General features: G+C 59.1%; 1 protein-coding gene across 16 annotated transcripts in view; it reads left to right on the forward strand.

Annotated features, from left to right (window-relative positions):
- The first annotated feature begins 9317 nt into the window (after window positions 1-9317).
- Window positions 9318-18429, forward strand: part of BRSK2 (BR serine/threonine kinase 2) — a 64300-nt gene continuing 55188 nt past the window's right edge. For 8 of the 16 annotated variants that reach the window (XR_010945867.1, XR_010945868.1, XR_010945869.1 and 5 more), the window contains exon 1: window positions 9321-9512. Coding sequence is in view for 11 of the 16 variants with exons in the window: in XM_067747870.1 (XP_067603971.1) it covers window positions 9419-9512 (94 nt within the window). In the remaining 5 variants the exon portion in view is untranslated. Of the gene's footprint in view, window positions 9513-18429 lie in introns of all 16 variants that reach the window. The other 8 variants (XR_010945870.1, XR_010945871.1, XM_067747875.1 and 5 more) reach the window with 4 other exon arrangements.

An 18429-nucleotide genomic window follows, 5' to 3' on the forward strand; every position in this document is an offset into this window, starting at 1 on the left:
GTAAAATGAGGTCACTAGGGTGGGTCCTAACCCCACAGGACTGGGGTCCTTATAGGAAGAGGAGGTCAGGACACAGACACACACACAGGGACGACCCCGTGAGGACACAGGGAGGAGACGGCCGTCTACACGCCAGGGAGAGAGGCCTCAGGAAGACCCAGCCCTGCCCACACCTGGGTCTCAGATTCCAGCCTCCAGGACTGGGGACAGTGAATGTCTGTTGTTTAAGCCGCCCCGGCTGTGGCACTGGTTATGGCCTCCCTGGCAAGCAGATACCCTGACACTTGACGAAAAAGTTGCAAAAGCCCTTCCAGGCCGTGAGGACGAGTATGCCTGGCACCCAGTGCCAGCGAGGGGCCACGGTGGGAGGAGCAGCGTGAAGCAGGCCGCTGGTGGGAGAGGACGCCCGAGAGAGGGGGTGAGGGAAGCCCACCTCGCCTTCTAAGCTGGGTGACAGGGACCCAGGGAAGGGTGTGAGCAGAGGAGGGGTGGGATCTGACTCCCAGTCTTAGCCCCTGAGAGGCCAAGGGAAAAACCAAAGACAGCAAAGGACTCAACTATGAATATACGTGTGCTCCAACTAACTACATAACTTAGGTGAGATGGACAAGTTCCTGGAAAGACACAAGAACCAAAACTGACTCCGGGAGAAATAGAAAATCTGAATAGACTTGTAACAAGTAAAGAGATTGAATTAATAATTTAGATTCCCACAAGGACAAACCCTCGCCCAGATGGCTTCTCTGGTGAATCCGACCAAACACTAAGGAAGAATTAATACCAATCCTTCACAAACCCTTCCAAGAAGAGGGGGGAACTCTTCCCAACTCATTCTATGAGGCCAGAACCACCCTGATAGCAAAACCAGACAAAGACATCACAAGAAAAGAAAACTACCGACCAATTACCTTATGAATATAGACACAAAAATCCTCAACAAAATGTTAGCAGACTGAATCCACCAACATTATGTACCATGACCAAGTCGTATTGATCCCAGGAACGCAAAGTTGGTTTAGTGCTCGAAAATCAATTAATGTAATACACCACATCAACTGGCTTTTAAAAAGCCACATCATCTCAGTAGACTTGGCAAAAGCATTTGACCAAATCTGATACCCTTGCATGATTAAAAACATTTAACAAATTAGGAATCGAAGTGAACTTCTACCACTTGATAAAGGGCATTTACAAAATCCCATAGCTCACACCATATTAACAACGGAAGACTAGGTGCTTTCCTCCTGACATCAGGAACAGGACAAGGATGTCTGCCCATCACCACTTCTATTCAACACTGTCCTGGAGGTTCTGGACAGGGTAATAAGGCAAGAAAAAGAAATAAAGGCATCCAGATTGGAAAGGAAGAAGTAAAGCTGTCTCTATATGCAGATGGCATGAGCTTGAATATAGGAAACTTAAGGGATCTACTAAAAACTACCAGAACTAATAAGTTTAGCAAATTTGCAGGATGCAATGCAAAAAACCATGTGTGTTTCTATATGCTAGCAAGAGCAATCTGAAAATGAAATTAAGAAAACACTTACATTTATAATAACATCATAAAGAATAAAATACTTAGGAATAAATTTAACGAAAGAAGCACAACACTTGTGCTCTGAAATGCTCTCAATGAACACACATTCCTTGGTAATTGAGTCACGTTAGCCTCATTTTCCCAACAGAGCCTTTAGAACACATTGGTCCCATCCCTCCCTCCACACCCCTCCCTCCAAAGCTCAGCTGCAGACTCCTCCTGTTGCCGCCCTTCCTCCCGCCCCTCCTCCCGCCCCTCCCATCCTGGGTCCATGGCTTGTCCTCCATCTCCTCTGTAGGCCCGCCTACCGTGCCATCTCTCTGTGTCCCTCTGGCCTGTCTTCAGAGCTGCACACCTTCCTTGGGGGGCCTCGCTCACACCCAACATCACTTACCTCCATGGGGGTGACTCAGGGCTGTGAATGTCTCCCCAGCTCACTTATGCGGTCCACCCACATCATTTTTTTTTCTTTTTTTCATATTTATTTATTTGGCTGTGCCGTGTCTTAGTTGCGGCACACGGGATCTTCGTTGTGGCATACGGGATCTTTTAGTTGCAGCATGTGGGAACTAGTTCCCTGACCAAGGATTGAACCCGGGCCCCGTGCATTGGGAGCACAGAGTCTTAGCACTGGACCACAAGGGAAGTCCCCCACCCACGTTTTGTAATCACTTATTTGTGTGATTCTCTCTCCAGGGCAGAGGGTCAGCATCTGGGGAAGGGGCTGCCACACTGTGGCCATGAACCCCAGGCAATGTGGAATGAATGAATGAATGAATGATGACGCTGTCTGCCCTTAGCCTCAGGAAACAAGTGCTGGAGTCCTGGAGCCAGGGCCGGTGTCCCTGGGCCTGGGGATGCCAGCGGGCAGGACGGTGGGAGGGGGAGAGCGCACCCCTGCAGCAGTGACAGCCCGGCCAGACGCACCGCATGGCACCTAGAGTGCCTCCTGGCGGAGCTGCTGTGACCTGTGCCCCAACCCCAACCTGTGGCCACAGCTGTTCGCTGCCCTGTGTGTCTCACGGGGGCCGAGCGAGCCTTCTCTTTCCAGCTCGTCCTCCTGAGGGCCCTTGCTTGGGGCTGTGGGAGCTGGGAACCCGCAGCATCGGCCCTGCCTCAAGGAACCTTTAGGCTGCAGTGGAGTTGGGACGACAATCCTTGCCATCTCTGCTGTGCACTCAGGTCCTCAAGCAGCCCAAGCCCGCCTACTCCAGGAAGCCCTCTCCTTCTCACATGCCCACAGCCGGGGGCTGCTGAAAATGGGCAGAGGTCATGGGCTTTCTCTCCCCACCTGGACCTTGGCCCCGCAGGGCGGATCCCATTTGTGCCGGTCAGCTTTACTAAAGTAAAAATCACATGCGGTAAAATCGACCTGTAGGGCTTCCCTGGCGGCACAGTGGTTAATAATCCGCCGGCCAATGCAGGCGACACGGGTTCGAGCCCTGGTCCAGGAAGATCCCACATGGCGCAGAGCAACGAAGCCCGTGTGCCACAACTACTGAGCCTGCACTCTAGAGCCCGTGTGCCACAACTACTGAGCCCACGTGCCACAATTACTGAAGCCCACGTGCCTAGAGCCTGTGCTCTGCAACAAGAGAAGCCACCGCAACGAGCAGCCCACCCACCGCAACGAAGAGTAGCCCCCGCTCGCAGCAACTAGAGAAAGCACGCGCACAGCAACGAAGACCCAACACAGCCAAAAATAAAAATAAATAAATAAATAAATTTATTTAAAAAAAAATCGACCTGTAGTTCGATGAGGTTGACAAAAGCACTGTGGCGTAACCACAATTGGGCCCTAGAGCGTTTCCAGCACCCCGCAAGGCTCCCTCCACCATTTTCCAGCAATCTCCTTCCCCCAGCCCGCACCTGGCAACCCCAGTCTGCTTTCTGTAACTGCAGTCTTGCCTCTTCTAAAACGTCATACATAAAATCACACAGGACACTATTTCTTGAGACCAGATTCTCTGCGTGATGTTTCTGAGGTTCACCTGAGTCCTGACGGGCACCCTATTTACTGTGGAGCAGTTGTCCACTGTGTGGATGGACCACAGCTTGTCCAGCCAGTCACCCACTGGAGGACGCTTGTGTTGCTTCCGCTTTTTGGCTATTACAAATGAAGCTGCTATGAACACTGGTATGCTGGTTCATGTAGACTAAGTCTTCATTTTGGGGGGGAAATACCTACGAGTGGGATTGTTGGATTGTGTGGTAAGTGTATGTTGAACTTTGTAGATTATTGCCAAACTGATTTCCAAAGTGGCTGTATGTTTACATTCCCGTCAGCAACATGCGAGAGCTCCAGGCGCTCCAAATTCTCTCCAGTAGGTGTTGTCAGCGTTGGGAGTTTTAGTTGTTTTAATAGGTCTGTAGTTGTGGTTTTACTTTTCCTGGATCACATGACTAATCTCTTTGACCATTTTTTTCCAGGTGCTTATTTGCCATCCATTTCTCTTCTTGGTTGAAGTGTTTTGCCCGAGTTTTATATCAAGTTTTCTTCTTATTGAGTTGCAAGAGTTCTTTATGTACTCAAAATACAAATCTGTTATCGAGGATGTGTTTTGCAAATATTTTCTCCCAATTTGTGGCTTTTCATTTTCTTTACAGTGTCTTTTGAAGCACAGATTAAAAAAATATTTATTTATTGGCTGCATCGGGTCTTAGTTGCAGTGTGTGGGCTCTTCGTCGTGGTGCGCGGGCTTCTCTCTAGTTGTGGCACATGGGCTTAGTTGCCCCGTGGCATGTGGGATCTTAGATCCCTGACCAGGGATTGAACTGGCGTCCCCTGCATTGCAAGATGGATTCTTAACCACTGAACCACCAGGGAAGTCCCCAAAGCAAACATTTTTTAATTTTGATGAGACCCAATTATTATTTTAAAAATTTTATGGTTTGTGTTTTTCACATCTTATGTAGAAAAATCATTGCATAACTTAAGGACACAAAGATTTTCTCCTGTGTTTTCTTCTAGTAGGTTCATATTTATAGTTTTTACATTTATGCCTGTATTATTGTTGGTTAATAAATATGAATCTAGTTGATATTTATAGATAATGTAAGCTTTGAGGTCCTGTATTAACATATGATGTCTCATTATTTCTGTACCTTTTGCTGAAATGACTGTCCTTTCTCCATTAAATGACCTCTGCACCTTTGTTGAAAACCTATTGTCATAAATGCAAGGATTGATTTCTGAACTCTAGCCTCATTCTTTGATTTATGTGTCTATCTTTAAGCCAACACTGTTCTGTCTTGACTGCTGTACCTTTTTAAGTCTTGAAATAAGGTGGTATAAGTCTCCCAACTTCCTTCTTCCTTATCATTGTTTGGAATTTCCTTTGCCTTTTGCATTTCTTTATAAATTTTAGCATCAGCTTGTCAATGTCTTTTTAAAAACTGGGTGGTTTTGCTTGAAATCGCATTGAACCTATAGATCAATTTGGGGAGAATCAACATCTTAACAATATTCAGTCTTGGAATCCATGAACGTGAAACCGAGCAGGGCCCTGCAGGGGCTTCAGGGACAGACCCCCTCTAAGTCCCACACCTCTTGTTTGCAGAGAGGCTTCAGCCTTCTAGGCCTTCCCCATGTTCTGAAGAGCAAATTTAATCAGAGAAGTGAGAAAATGCAGAAACGTAGGAAAGTGGTCAAGCAAGACAAAATAATAGTAGTTTAGCCATAAAGCTAAGGCAAGTTTCCTTCTCAAGGGCTATAGATAACATCCTGAGCCGTATCCTTGAGTTGTTTTGCAGATACTGAAACCTTCACCAGGTGGAACAAGTTAACTGCATGCTGAGCACCAGCACAGAGACCCCAGATCAGCTGGAACAGGAAAGTTGATGATTGAGATTCCTGAAACATCACCATCAACCAATCAGAGAATTATGCAAAAGCTGGTCACCCACCCTCTGACCCTCTCCTTCACAGTGTCTTTAAAGACCCTTCCCTGAAAGCCGTGGGGGAGTTTGGGTCTTTTGAACAGAAGCTGCCCATTCTCCTTCGTTGGCCCTGCAATAAACTGCACTTTTCTTCACCACAACCCAGTGTTAGTAGATTGGCTTTGCTGCACATTGGGGTGAGTGGACCCAAGTTTGGTTTGGTAACGAACACAGTATGACTCTCCATTTACTTAGGTCTTTTTTAGTCTCTCAGTGGTATTTTATAGTTTTCTGGGTACATATCTCACACATATTTTGTTAAATTTACCTCTAAGTAATTCATGTTCTTCAATTCTATTTATAAATTGTATTGTGCTTGTAATTTCAAATTCTAATTATCCATTGTTAGGACACAGAGATAGGATTTTTATATTTTGGCTTTGTATCCTGTGACTTTGCCGAACTCACTTGTTAGTTTTACGAGTATTTTGTAGTTTAGGATTTTCTGCAGACAAAAATGTCATCTGTGGATCAAGATTGTTTCCATTTTTCCTTTCCAATCATATAAAAATATAAGGTATAACTTGTTTTCCTTGCCTTATTACATAGGCTAGGTTCTCTAGTAAAGTGGTGATAGTAGATGCTTTTGCCTCATTCCCACTCAGTCTTTCACCATCAAGTACGATGTCACTGTGGGTTTTTGAAGGTCCCCTTTATCAACTGAAGGCGCTCCCTTTTAGTCCTAGTTTACTGACATGTTTATGTGTGTGTGTTGTACATGTGTGTGTTTAAACCATAAATGGGTGAATTTTGTCATGCTTTCTTTGGGGGCATCTATTGAAATGATTGTGTGGTTTTTCTGTTTCAGACCAATCACATTGTGAATTACATCAATCAATTTTGAAATGTTAAAGGAACTTTACATTCTTGGAATGAGCCCTTCTTGGTCATATGTATTATTCTTTTAATATATTGCTGGAATCAACTTGCTAATATTCTGTTAAGGATTTTTTTCTGGGCTCATGAAGTATATTGAACTTTAATTTCCTTTTCATGTCATTTCCTTATCTGGATTTGGTACCAGGGTTAAGATGGACTCCCGTGAAGAGTTAGTGGGTGCTCCCTCCTCCTCCGTGTTCTGAAAGCACTTCTGTAGTGGCCGTGTTATTTCTCCTTTAAGGGTCTCCTGTAATCCTCCAGCGAGGCCTCCCACCTTGACATTCTCTGCACCAAGGCCAGCACTGGAGCAGGCAGATGGAAGCCTGACCACTAGGGGTTGTGCTTTTGACCCCCACAAAGATGGGAAGATGAGCTATTCTGTTGTGCATGCACTAAGTTTGAGAGTTTGTGCAACGGATACCAGGAGGAGTGCAGGAGGGAGCCTGCCCCACAGCCCTGGAGTGAGGGGGGCTGGCAGTGGTGATTCAGGGATGAGATGGGAGTGGATGTGGTCACCTGGAGAACATGGAGAGGCCAGTAGAGGGGTCCCCCACGGAGCCCTGAGAAATGATGATGGGTATGGGCTGCACGGACACAGAGAAGCGAGAAGTGGCCAGAGAGGGAAGAAGACCCCAGGAGCACAGGGTGAGGTGGGGGTGGGGACGTGGGAATCTTGAAAGCCAGGAATTTTAGCCCAAGAGTATCCAGATAAGAATGGTCAGCTGGGACTTCTCTGGTGGTGCAGTGGTTAAGTATCTACCTGCCAATGCAGGGGACATGGGCTGAGCCCTGGTCCGGGAAGGTCCCACATGCCGCGGAGCAACTAAGCCCATGTGCCACAACTACTGAGCCTGCGCTCTAGAGCCCGTGAGCCACAACTACTGAAGCCCTCATGCTTAGAGCCCATACTCCACAACAAAGAGAAGCCACTGCAATGAGAAGCCTGAGCACCACAACAAAGAGTAGCCCCCGCTCGCCACAACTAAAGAAAGCCTGTGCGCAGCAATGAAGACCCAATGCAGCCAAAAATAAATAAATAAATAAATTTATTTAAAAAAAAAAAAAAAAAAGAATGGTTAGCTGGGCCAGTGCTGCTGAGGGCACAAGAATGATGCGTCTGGTAAGTCCTGCAGGCTGGGGAGGCCCAGGTGACTGTGGCAGGCACAGCTCCAGCAGAGGAAGATGAGGAGGCCAGGGGCATGTTCCTTCCCTGGCAGGTTCCCCTCCTCCAGGTACCGGGATGCCATCCCTCCTCTGCTTGCCCACGGCCCTAGCCCATCTCTTGCCCACCCTTGACCTGACGACTCCCAGTCTGCCTTTAGCCCCTGGAAAATTTCTCTAGTCCAAGGTCCCAAACTCTTCTTATATCCAGTTTAAACTGCACCACCCCCCTGAAGCCTGGCGCTGTCTGCGGCAGTGTTCCCGACTTGCACTGCACACCTTTGGAGGCACCTAAAGACTCTTGATCTGCAACCTTTTAAGAAACGCGTGGGAAGCAAGGGGGGACCTGCAAGGGCCGCGTGGAGCAGGCAGGTGTTCTGAGTTCAGACAGGGGAGAAAGAAATGCAAACAGGCCCTTCCAGGAGGGGTGCTGGGAAGACCTGCGAGTTTCCAGAGTTCTCTCAGCCCTCCCCCCAGGGCGGGCAGGAGCAGAGGATTAGCCTGACGGGAGTGAGGGCTAGCTGTGGAGCCCTGGGAGCCGCAGAAAAACTTCAGGTGAAACTCGGCCACCCAGGACTTGGTGGCAGATCCGAGCCAGGGCAGGGCACCCAGCGGCTCAAATGGCGTGGGACCCTCACGTGCAGGGTTCGGGGCTCCCTGCTCCCGGCCCTCACATCTCTTCTCCCACCACCTCTGTGGCACTGGCTTAGGCAGCACGTGTTTTCCGCAAGGAACAGGGGCCCTCCAGGTCTGGCTCCACTGCAGACGCCTCTCCCGAGCCCTCGAGGCGTCGAGCCCTCGAGGCGTCGGTGCCGGTGCACCCTCGGCCCAACCGAGGAAGAAGGTGGGCTGGCACAAAGGCCTGCTGTGTGGCCTGGGTTGAGTTCCTGACCCCGCTGTGCTGGTCACAGTGGTGTACCCGGGAAAACAGAGCGGAGGAGGGCAGCAACCCGGGCACGGCCTTGGGACGCACAAGGTCACGTCTGGGCCAAGAGCCACGCAGCGCCGCCGCCCCCGGGATGGGGGTGGGGAGGGGCTCGTAACTCCTTTCCACCCCGGTGGTCGCGGCCAAGAGGGACGGCGCCGGGAGCCGGGGCAGCTGACTGCCCACCCCCACAGCCCGCCGCCTGCACCATCCCGGGAGACACTTTAAGAGAGGGCCGCCGCAGCTCGGCATCCGGGCGGGGTCGGGGGACTAAGGGCGGTGGGTGGCGGGCGAGGGGCTCGAGACGCCCAGGCCCCAACCCAGCCCGGGCCTCGCCCGGACCCCACCCCGGCCTCGCCTCCCGGAGACCAGCTCCCAGGAGCGCTCTCCGCGGCGGGGCGGAGCGAGGCGGGGAGCGGGGCCTGCAGAAGGCGCCGCTGATTGGCCAGTGTCGCTGATTGGCAGGCGCGAGAGCCACTCGCTGCCGCCGCTGCATCCGGCTGCGCTCGTACGGGTTCGGCTCGGCAGCTCGGCCGGGCTCGGCGGATCAGCTCGGCTCGGCTCGGCTCGGCTCGGCTCGGCAGCTCGGCTCAGCTCGGCGGCTCGGCTCAGCTCGGCTGCGCGACCGCTGACGGACTGACGGGCGTGCGCGGGGGGCGCGAGGCGCGGGGCGCGGGGCGCGGGGCGCGGGCCTCGGCGGCGGCGGCGGCGGCGGCGGCGACGGTGGCGGCGGAAGCCTTGTGTCCCCGCCCGCCCGGTCGTCTCGGAGAGGCGGAGGCAGCGCGGGCCGGCCGCAGCAGAGCGGGCGCAGGCGCGGGGGGCGGCGGCGCGGGGGAGGCGCGTGGGGCGCTGAGCGAGCGCGGCCCGCCGGGCGCCGCCGACCCGGCCCAGCGGACTGACGGACGCGCACGGACGCGGCCCCTCCCTGCCGCCGCCCGCCCGGGGCGCCCACCTCGCCGGCGCCGGGCCCGGGAGCGATGACATCGACGGGGAAGGACGGCAGCGGGGCGCAGCACGCGCAGTATGTGGGGCCCTACCGGCTGGAGAAGACGCTGGGCAAGGGGCAGACAGGTGCGTGCGGGCCGGCGGGGGCCGGGGCCGGGGAGACAGTGCACACGGAAGGCCCAGAGGGCCGGGAACACCGATGCGGGCCGGGGGCGCCGGGGGACCGGGAGGGCCGGGGGCGCACAGGCCCGCCGCCGGGGAGGCTGGCGCCGGCGCGCCGAGTGGGGGCCCGGGAAGGAGGCCGCCCGGAGCGGGGTGCTGCAGGCCCGGCCCACGTCTCCGGCCCGCGGCCGCGAACAATGGGAGGCCGGGCGCCCGGTCTCGCCGCGGAGCCCCGCAGGCCGCGCGGCTGCGGTCGGCCGGGCGCGGCCCAAGGACACTCGGCGCGGACGGCGGCGCACTGGCCCGGCCAGCGCCCCTCGGCCCGGCTGCAGGCTGCAGGTGCGCGGCCCCCGCCGCATTGTGCGCCCGAGCGACCGGGCCCATTGTGCCGCGGGAGGAGGGGGCCGAGCGGGCGCCCATCTGCCGTCTGCCGCGGCCGCGCTAATAGGCGTGCTGCCCGAGCAGCTGCGCCCCGGGCCGCGCGACCCCGGCCGCGACCCCCAACTCCCGCGGCCGGCGAGCAGCGAGGCCGCCATGCGCGTCCTGCAGGGACCGGGCCACTTTGGCCAGGCCGGGACCTCCCTCCACGGTGGGAGTGGGAGAGTGCCCGGGCCACTCAGAGGGCTGGACAGCGCCTTTCTTCTCCCAACCTGTCAGGATGTCTGCGACACTGCACTCCTCCAGGGGCGGGAGAGGGAGACCGGTACTGGGCCCGACCGCGGATCCTGGGCCACGGATCCCACACCGGCGGTGGAACAGACCCCAGCCTATGGGAGGAGGGGGCTGGTGCTGGGCAGCCGTCTTCTGGCGATTGGGTTAGATCGCAGCCCCAAGGCCAGTGCCCTCATCTGGCTGGCCGGGCGTTCGCAGAGTCGCTTTGTGGGACACTGGGCTCAGCCATTTTCTTTCTTCTCCCTGGATGGGCCTCTCCTGGCGGCCCAGAGGTCCGATTGGCACTGCCTCCTTCTCCCTGCCTCTCTGGGACGTTCCTTAGACCTAGGGCAGGCAGGCAAGCGGAGCAAGGGAGGAGGAGGGTGCGGCAGGGCTGGGCCCACCCCACTGGTGCAGGGCTGGGGCCCAGGAGGGAGCGCTCTAGCCAGGCTTGCTGCAGGCCCTCCCTGAGCCCCCCAGGGTGGCCCAGAGGCGGAGCCTGGAGGTGGAAGGAAAGTGGGCCAAGCCCCGGGCTGGGGTGGGGGGCAGGGGCTGTGATGTAACTAAGGCAGAACGCGTGAAGGCGTCTGGGCTAGAGGCAGTGGGAGCCCCCCCGCCCCCTGCTGGGCGGGCAGCCCTTGCACCGTGGGGCCCGGGGCAGTAGTGCAGTGCTGTTGGAAGTCGGGGTGGCAGGCCAGGTTCGAAGAGGAGGTGGCAGACAGCCCGTGATCAGCTGAGTTCAAAATGTGCATGTTTCCTGGGAGGAACAACTGTAGTTGGTGAAATTCTCAGTGGGGGAGGGGCTTGGGGCAGCAGAATGCAGGAGGCAGTGAAATAATCTAATTATCTTACCACTAGAATGTTATTATAAGGAAACATTGGCGCGCGAGCGATGACAGCCGTGAATTATACGCAGGTCTCCCAGGGTAGGGGCTGGTCTCCGTACTCTTCATTGAGCTATTCTGTCGTACAGTTAATTACAGGAGGGTTCCACTGTAATTAACAGTAACGAACACAAAAGGATGTACAGTGTGTGAACAGGCTGTGTGATGTTTAGAAGCAGCTCTGAGTGGCCCCTGCATCCAGCGGCCTCTCTCCTCAGGCCCTTCTCTCGTGAGTGGGATCAGGTCTCTAGCTGAGGCCCCCTCTCTGGGGGTCTGTCCGTCCTCTGTTCCTTCTAGCCTCCCTGAGTGCTTGGAGCTGCCACTCGGGGTCCTGACGGTTGGAGCACCTGCTTCCCAGGAAGGCTGGGGAGGAGGCTGTCCTGTTGGCGCCTGTCTCTCCGTCCTCTCTGGGGCAGGGTCGTCTGGAGTCTGGTGGACGTAGGGCCTCGCGGTGTGTGTGCCGGGCCCGGCTGCTCCGCTTGCTGGCTGCTCTTTGGCACCAAAAGCCAGGAAAGCTTGATTTCCCAGGCCTGTCCTTTCGCTCCCGAGATAAACCTGACCTTCTCTGGGGGCCAGGCTTCTTGCCAGGACAGCTCGGTGGAAGTGTGCCGCCTCCCTCGCCAGCCATCGGTGCTGCTGGGAGCTGCTTCCCGGAGCCGTGCAGCCCCCAGGCCCAGGGTGCGGTGGGGCCTGTGCTTTGTCCCTCGACTCCAGCCCAGCCCTTCTCGTCTCACGGACACCTCCGTTCTCCCTGCTCTTTGCCCGCCCTCTGCCCAAGTCCTGTAAAGGGGGAGCTGAGGAGGGTAGACGTCGGCGGCTGTGGGCCGCGTGGGGCAGCTGGGCCTCTCAACCCAGCTGATCCGGGCACTCTGGCTGCGTGTCCCGAGTGGGGGCCTGTTGGGAGGCGGGCCCGCTGCTCTCCCCCAAAACGCCTCCTCTGGGGAGTCAGATGCGGGATGGGGGTGCCGCCAGGTGCAGAGTGCAGGTGTGGGCAGAGCCGCCTCTTCCGCCCGGCTGGGGCTGGCAGGGTCCAGCTCACACTTTGTTGCACCTTTTTAGCCCCTGGTTGGTTCCGTCTTGCTTGTTTGGCGTTGGGCTCAGGGAGCGGGTCCGTCACTCCTGCTGGGTTGGGCCTCCCTGTCAGGGCTGGCGAGGCCGTGGTTGAGAAGTCATCTGCTCTGCCCAGCTCTCCTTGACGGCCTGGCGCCACCTCTGCAAGCAGCCCGGGAAGGGTGCCTCCGCCTCGGCCGCGACGTGGTTTCTGGTCGAGCGACGGGGCCTTCCGGGCCTGCTGGGGTGGGTGTCGCTGTGCCCTGTGGCGTTCACTGCGGAGGCTCCGCCTGGCCCCTCCCTCATCCAGGAGAGGCTTCTTCAGCTGCGGGGTGGGGAGGACACCCCCAGAGGGTCCAGCGGGGACCAAGTAGGCCCAGGAGGTGAGTGGTGTGGGCTGTGCCGTCTTCACCCCTCCAGCCCCATCAGGCTCCCCATCAGGAGCCCTGCCCAAGCCAGGGCTCAGCAAGCCCAAGTGGGGCTCGGCGCCCATAGGCCGGGAGGACCCCGGGCTCGATGGGGAGGACGGTGGGCTCTGGGAGCCTTTCCTGGAGCCAGGGTCCACGGTAAGATGTGGAGCCCGCCCTCGGAAACCCTTCTCCAGTGGGCAGGAGATGGGGGCGGGGGAAGGCACTGAGACAGGGCTTTCAGGCAAGGGGTTGGTCCAGCTAAAGAGAGAAAGGGGCGGTGAGGGGTCCCTGCTGTTCATCTGGCTGAGCTCGCAGGTTGGTGGGTGGGCAGGGGGAGAGCCCCCTCCAGGCTCTCGAGGGACCCTCAGGAGAATTAATGTGGGTGCTGGTGGCAGGCAGGCTGGAGAGGACTCCTTGGGTGGGATGGGGCAGGTGAGCGAGGGAGACACAGGTGAGCTGGGAGGAGAGACAGGTGAGCTGGAGGGAGACAGGTGAGCTGGGAGGAGAGACAGGTGTGAGCAGGAGAGACGGGTGAGCTGGGAGGAGAGACAGGTGTGAGAGGGAGACAGGTGAGCTGGCGGGAGAGTCTGGCAGACCCTGCGGTGACCCATGGCCCAGAGATGGAGGGAGCCCAGCTCGGAGCCGGAGGCCGAGGCGGGCGGGGCGGCACCTGGGGCGCGGGGGCCGCATCAGCTTTACAAGGTGGAGCATAAAGAGGCAGCTTTTTTTTTTTTTTTAATTTTTAAAAATATTTATTTATTTTTGGCCGCATTGGGTCCTCGTTGCTGCACGCGGGCTTTTCTCTAGTTGTGGCGAGCGGGGGCTACTCTTTGTTGCGGTGTGTGGGCTTCTCATTGTGGTGGCTTCTCTTGTGGTGGACTGTGGGCTCTAGGTACGTGGGCTTCAGTAGTTGTGGCACGCAGGCTCAGTAGTTGTGGCTCGTGGGCTCTAGAGCAAAGGCTTAGTAGTTGTGGCGCGCAGGCTTAGTTGCTCCGCGGCATGTGGGATCTTCCCGGACCAGGGCTCGAACCCGTGTCCCCTGCATTGGCAGGCGGATTCTTAACCACTGCACCACCAGGGAAGTCCGGAGGCAGCTTTGAGCCTGCAAGAGGCTGCAGTGCGTCGGCTCTGGGGATGGGGCAGGCAGGGGCTGGCCCAGGATCCGGCCTGGGGTGCCATGGAGGGCTGAGGCTTGGAGAAGGAGTGGGCCTCCCCATGTGGCTGGAGGCACTGGACTTGGGGTGCACAGTGAACGTGGGCAGAGCAGAGTGAGGGGGTGGCCTCCAGTGGTCGCGTGTGGACCGCCTTTTGTGCCTCATGGTCCGAATGGTCGCAGGCCACATTGCCCTTTGCTGAGTCCAGAGCCCCCCCGCTCTGTGCCTCAGGCTGGTCTCAGTCCATCTAACCTGTTTTATAAGTGAGGGAACGGGCTCAGAACCTGAACTGGGTCCAGGGCAGTGGCTCCCGGGGGACGGCAGGAAAGCCCACAGATGCTCACTGCACGAGCCTGGTTAAACGTTACGACCATATTCTCAAATAGTTGTGGGCAGACCTTGGGGGGCAGTGGGGATCCCCCACCTGTCTCCCTGCCCCACTGGAGTGGTTAGAAAGACTCAGCAGCCCATCAGTGACTTTGGTGGGACAGAGGCTGCTCAGCCATCCTCCCGAGGCACAGACCCGCCCCCAGGGAAACCCCTTCCCCAAGCCGAGAGCTGGCCCTGGGTGGGCTGTCCTTGTTGATGGAGGGCAGCTCTGCACCGGGCTTCCTGGGGCGATGGGGGTCTCGCCTCAAAGGATAGGCATTTTCCTGAAGGTAGGGATGGGAGGGTCCTGGGGTGGACAGAGCCCTAGGACCCTGGTCCCAGAGTGTCCCCTACCCACCGTGGTCCCCTGTGGCTCTGAGCACCTCTGAGTTTTCACGTGTCCCGCCTGCCTCACCACTGGCTGTGGCTCTGCAGGGATGGGGGGAGGGGTGTTTGTACCAGGAAGGGCGTGCGGGGCAGAGGGCACGGCCCGGGCGAGGGGGCAGAGGTGAGACATGCTCTTTGCAGAGCCGGCTGCTGCCCAGTGCAGCTCTGGCCGTGGGTTCCTCCGTGCTGGGGGTTTTCCACAGGGGGCATCAAGGCCTGCAGTCCCCTGCCCGCAGGGCCCCCAGCATGATGCAGAAAGAGTGCGTCACCTGTGGCCACAGCCTCTGTCCGCCACGTGCTGGCTGTTGTCCCCAGAGCCGTCTGTCCGGAGCGGGTTTGGGGGGCAAGGCCAGGCCTGGCTCTTTCTGGAAGAAGCCAGGCCGGTGCTGGCCACGGCTCCGAGGTCCAAGCAGAGCCTGTCTCCAGCAGGTCCTCATGCGGGACTCACGGGGGGACCCTGCTGGATATACAGCCATCTGCGCCGTGCTCAGGGCAGAGGAGCAGAGGGGTCTCAGACTCCGGGGTCTGCTGGAGGGTGGCCAGGGGTACCCGAGCCTTGCTGGTGACCGGCAGGCTTGGCTGTGCATGCTGGGGGCGCGTGTGGACTGGGGCCTCCAGGGCTTGCTCCCCCTGCCTCCTGGCCCGTCCCAACCAGCCTCGAGGGCGGTGTGGGGCCGCCGAGGGCTCTGCCACAGGAGGCAGGGTCCCCTGCTGCCCACGGCAGCGGCTGACCGGCACTGCCCTGGGCCTGCGCCTGGACGGGGGCCCAAGCGAGCGTGCGCTTCCTCTGCCCACACGCGCCTTTTTCTGGCTACTTCCTCCCCTGGTGTTCATCACTGGGGCTTATCTGTGGGGCAACCACTGGGCCTGAAAACGTCAGGGGAGGGAGAGGAGGCCGGCATCTGAGAGGCAGGTGGGCTTGGCAGCAGCACTGACTGCATCCTCTCTGCCTGCGCATGAGCCCTGCTCGGTGCCTGGCACCTTCCGTGTGCCCGGAGCAGACAGGTCCTGCCAGGTCAGAGGCCCGCGCTGAGGATGGCCCGCGTCAGCCGGGCTCCCGAGTCAGTGGTGCAGTGGGAGGGTGCGTGGCTGGTGCTACGAGGAGCGTTAGGGCGACTTCCTGGGCACCTAGCGCTCTGGTTTGGGGAGCACCTGTGCCTTTGAGGCCAGTGGACACAGAACCGGTGTCTGTGGGGGCCTGGCTGGGTGGCGGTGCCCACAGAGGAGGCTGTGTCCTCCGTCTGCCCGCGCCCACAGGCTATGCCTGGAGCTCCCCGGGCCCGGGGCGCTTCCTGCCTGTGTCCCCCCGCACAGTCTGGGCTCCTTGGAGCGGGGCACGCTGGTGCTCCCCAGGGCCTGCTGCCACGCAGAGAGGGAGCACGGTGGCGGCCGCACGCGTGGCAGGGCGTTTGAGGTGGTTGAGAGGCCTTGCCGCCTGCCTGTGGCCCTGTGTGCTGCCCACGTGGCCTGGCTTCCCCAGCGGTACAGCCAGGGCCCCCAGGCCCCCGAGGCCACCTTGGACCCTCATGGGGTGGTTCTGTGCCTCTGGTCCCGGAGGTACAGCCAGGAACGGCCCCCGAGGCTCTGGTGCTCCGTAGCTGAGGGGCTTTGAGCCTCAGGCCCCCCGACGGCAGGGGTGCTTCTGTGAGGCCATGATGGACGGGAGCAACGTCGGGGGCACGTCTGCTGTGCTTGGTGTCCAGCAGGAGGCCAGCATCTGTCAGGGCCCAGCTAGGGTCTCAGGGGAGGGGAAGGACCCCCTTCCCTGTGGGTGGTACCTTGCGTTGCCCTGGATTCTGCAGGAAGTCCTCTCAGACATGGGGCAAGCTGGTGCCTTCAGACAACTGCTCCAACGGAGCTCTCCCCGGTGCCAGGCCCGGCCAGCCCCACTGTCTCCTGTGGGCTGGCTGACGTGTCCACCACACACCACTGGGTGGTGGGCCCCGGGTGGGCCTCCATGAACCTGCCCAGAGCCCTGGGTCCTGGCCAGGGATGGCCGAGCTGCCCGCCCGCCTGCCCGAGGTTTCACCCCAGACAGGGGTGCCGGCTGCCAAGCGGGGCTGCCCCGAGCTAGCTGCCTCAGACTCCGGATGGGATGGAGGCTGGGTTGGGGCAGAGGCCGCAGGGACAAAGCAGGGATTGTGCGGGCTGGGCCCTGAGAGGCGGCCCAGGCCTTGTTCTGCAGCCTCTGAGGGCCCAGTGTTCTGGAGCTGGGCAGCTGGGAGCACCGCCCCCCAACCCCAGGATGAGAAAACGGCCCTTCTCTTCTGGTGGTTTTCTTCCTGTTCGTTCTGCTTTCGTCCCTCAGGGCCCAGGGAGGCTGCTGCTGGGCCTTGGTTTCTTCCCTGTGCCCTGGGGTGACAGCGCCTCCGGGTGGATTTCAGGGGTCACCGAGGTCGATGCCTGTTGAGCGCTGCCACGGCATCCCGGGAACACACACCCTGGCTGGGGGCGCTGACCTGTGAGGACAGAGGCACTTCTGCAGGCGCTGTCACATCCTTGTCCACACAGGGCCCCAGGGCTGGCCGCCCCGACTTGGGCCTCCCGCAGACCGTGCCCACAGGCCTGGCCGGGGGTGGATGGAAGATTCTGGGCCTTGTGGTTCTGGGCTGGGGGGTGGGGGAGCACCGCGGGGCATTTCGCCATTGCTGCCCACTCTGGGCTCAGGCTGGGTCCCAGGGCTGGCCTTCCTGGCCCCAGGGCGGAGGTGGGAGGGCAGCCTGCGTGGCCGCCTGCATGGCCCAAGTGGTGTAGCTGAGGCTGGGGGCGTGGCTGGGGACGTGGCGGGCTCCTGCTCCGTCTCAGGGCCGTGGGTGCTTTTCGGGGGCGGCAGGAGGCTGTCATGCCAGGAATGTGGCATCTGTGGGGGGCCTTGGCTGTGGTGCCCCGGGCGACTCTAGAGTTGCTGGTAGCCGCTGGCCTGGGTGGAGGAGCAGGGTAAGTGGGGGGCCTACGTGTTGGGGGATGGCCGCCTGGGAACCTGACGGGTCCCTACCCGTGGCCGACTTCGGCCTGGATCACAGGCCACGAGGCCAGAGCAGCCCCAGGGAAGGGCAGGGCGGGGGCCCTGAGGCCGGGTGCTTCCTGAGTCGGGTCCAGCGTGTATGAGGCGCGCGGGTCCAGCTTCCTCAGGTGTTGACGCTGGGCCCGAGCTGGAGTCCGGGGCTCGGGCCGGCAGGGCGGTGGGGAGCCCGGGGCTGCAGAGGCTCGGTCGTCTGGCAGGGGCCTGCAGTGGAGCCCAGGCAGCCTCGTGGGCCGGTTTCTTCTCTGAAGGGTGAGGGGCAGGTGCTCGGCGGGCAGCTGCGGGGACGCGGGGATCCCTGATGCCTGTGGAGAGGGGTGCGCCTGGAGTGTGTGTGAGGGGCTCAGGGTCCTCCGAGACCATTCAGAGAAAGTCCCTTGGCTGGCCCATGGAGCCAGGAAGGAGCTGGATGGGCCGCTCCGTCCCGGGCTCACTCTGGCCGCCCCCAGGAGTCAGCCAGGAGGCGCAGAGCATTTGGGGTCATCCAGGGTCTCGGGGGTCAGCCTGCGTGCAGAGCCCCCGGGGCAGGGCCTCCAGCCCAGACTGGGTGGGAAAGTCAGCGTCTGCAGGCCTCCGTGTCCCTGTTGTGACTCAGGTGTGAGGGTGAGCGACACAGCGAGGGAATGTGTTTGCTTGGGACCAGGCAGGGGGCTGGCAGCCTGTGTCACCCTCGGGCCGTGGGCCTGAGAGTGGGCTCAGCCTTCACGTCCGGCCCAGGCCCAGGGGCCGAGGAGGAAACAGGACGAGGGAGGACAGATGGGCATCGTGTTTGCTTATCCCCGCGGATGTGGTATCTTCGTGCATCGCTTGTTCACGGGGCAGTGAGTGGGGAGAGTGGATGCGGACTGTGGCAGAGCTGGGCCGCCAGCTCTGCGCGGCTGAGGGACCCGGGGGTGGGGGCACAGTCTGGGCTGGGGAGGGGCTTGCCTCGTCCCTTCCCTCTGCCACATGGTG

This window comes from Pseudorca crassidens, chromosome 9, assembly GCF_039906515.1.
Source record: "Pseudorca crassidens isolate mPseCra1 chromosome 9, mPseCra1.hap1, whole genome shotgun sequence".
NCBI classification, from domain to species: domain Eukaryota; kingdom Metazoa; phylum Chordata; class Mammalia; order Artiodactyla; family Delphinidae; genus Pseudorca; species Pseudorca crassidens.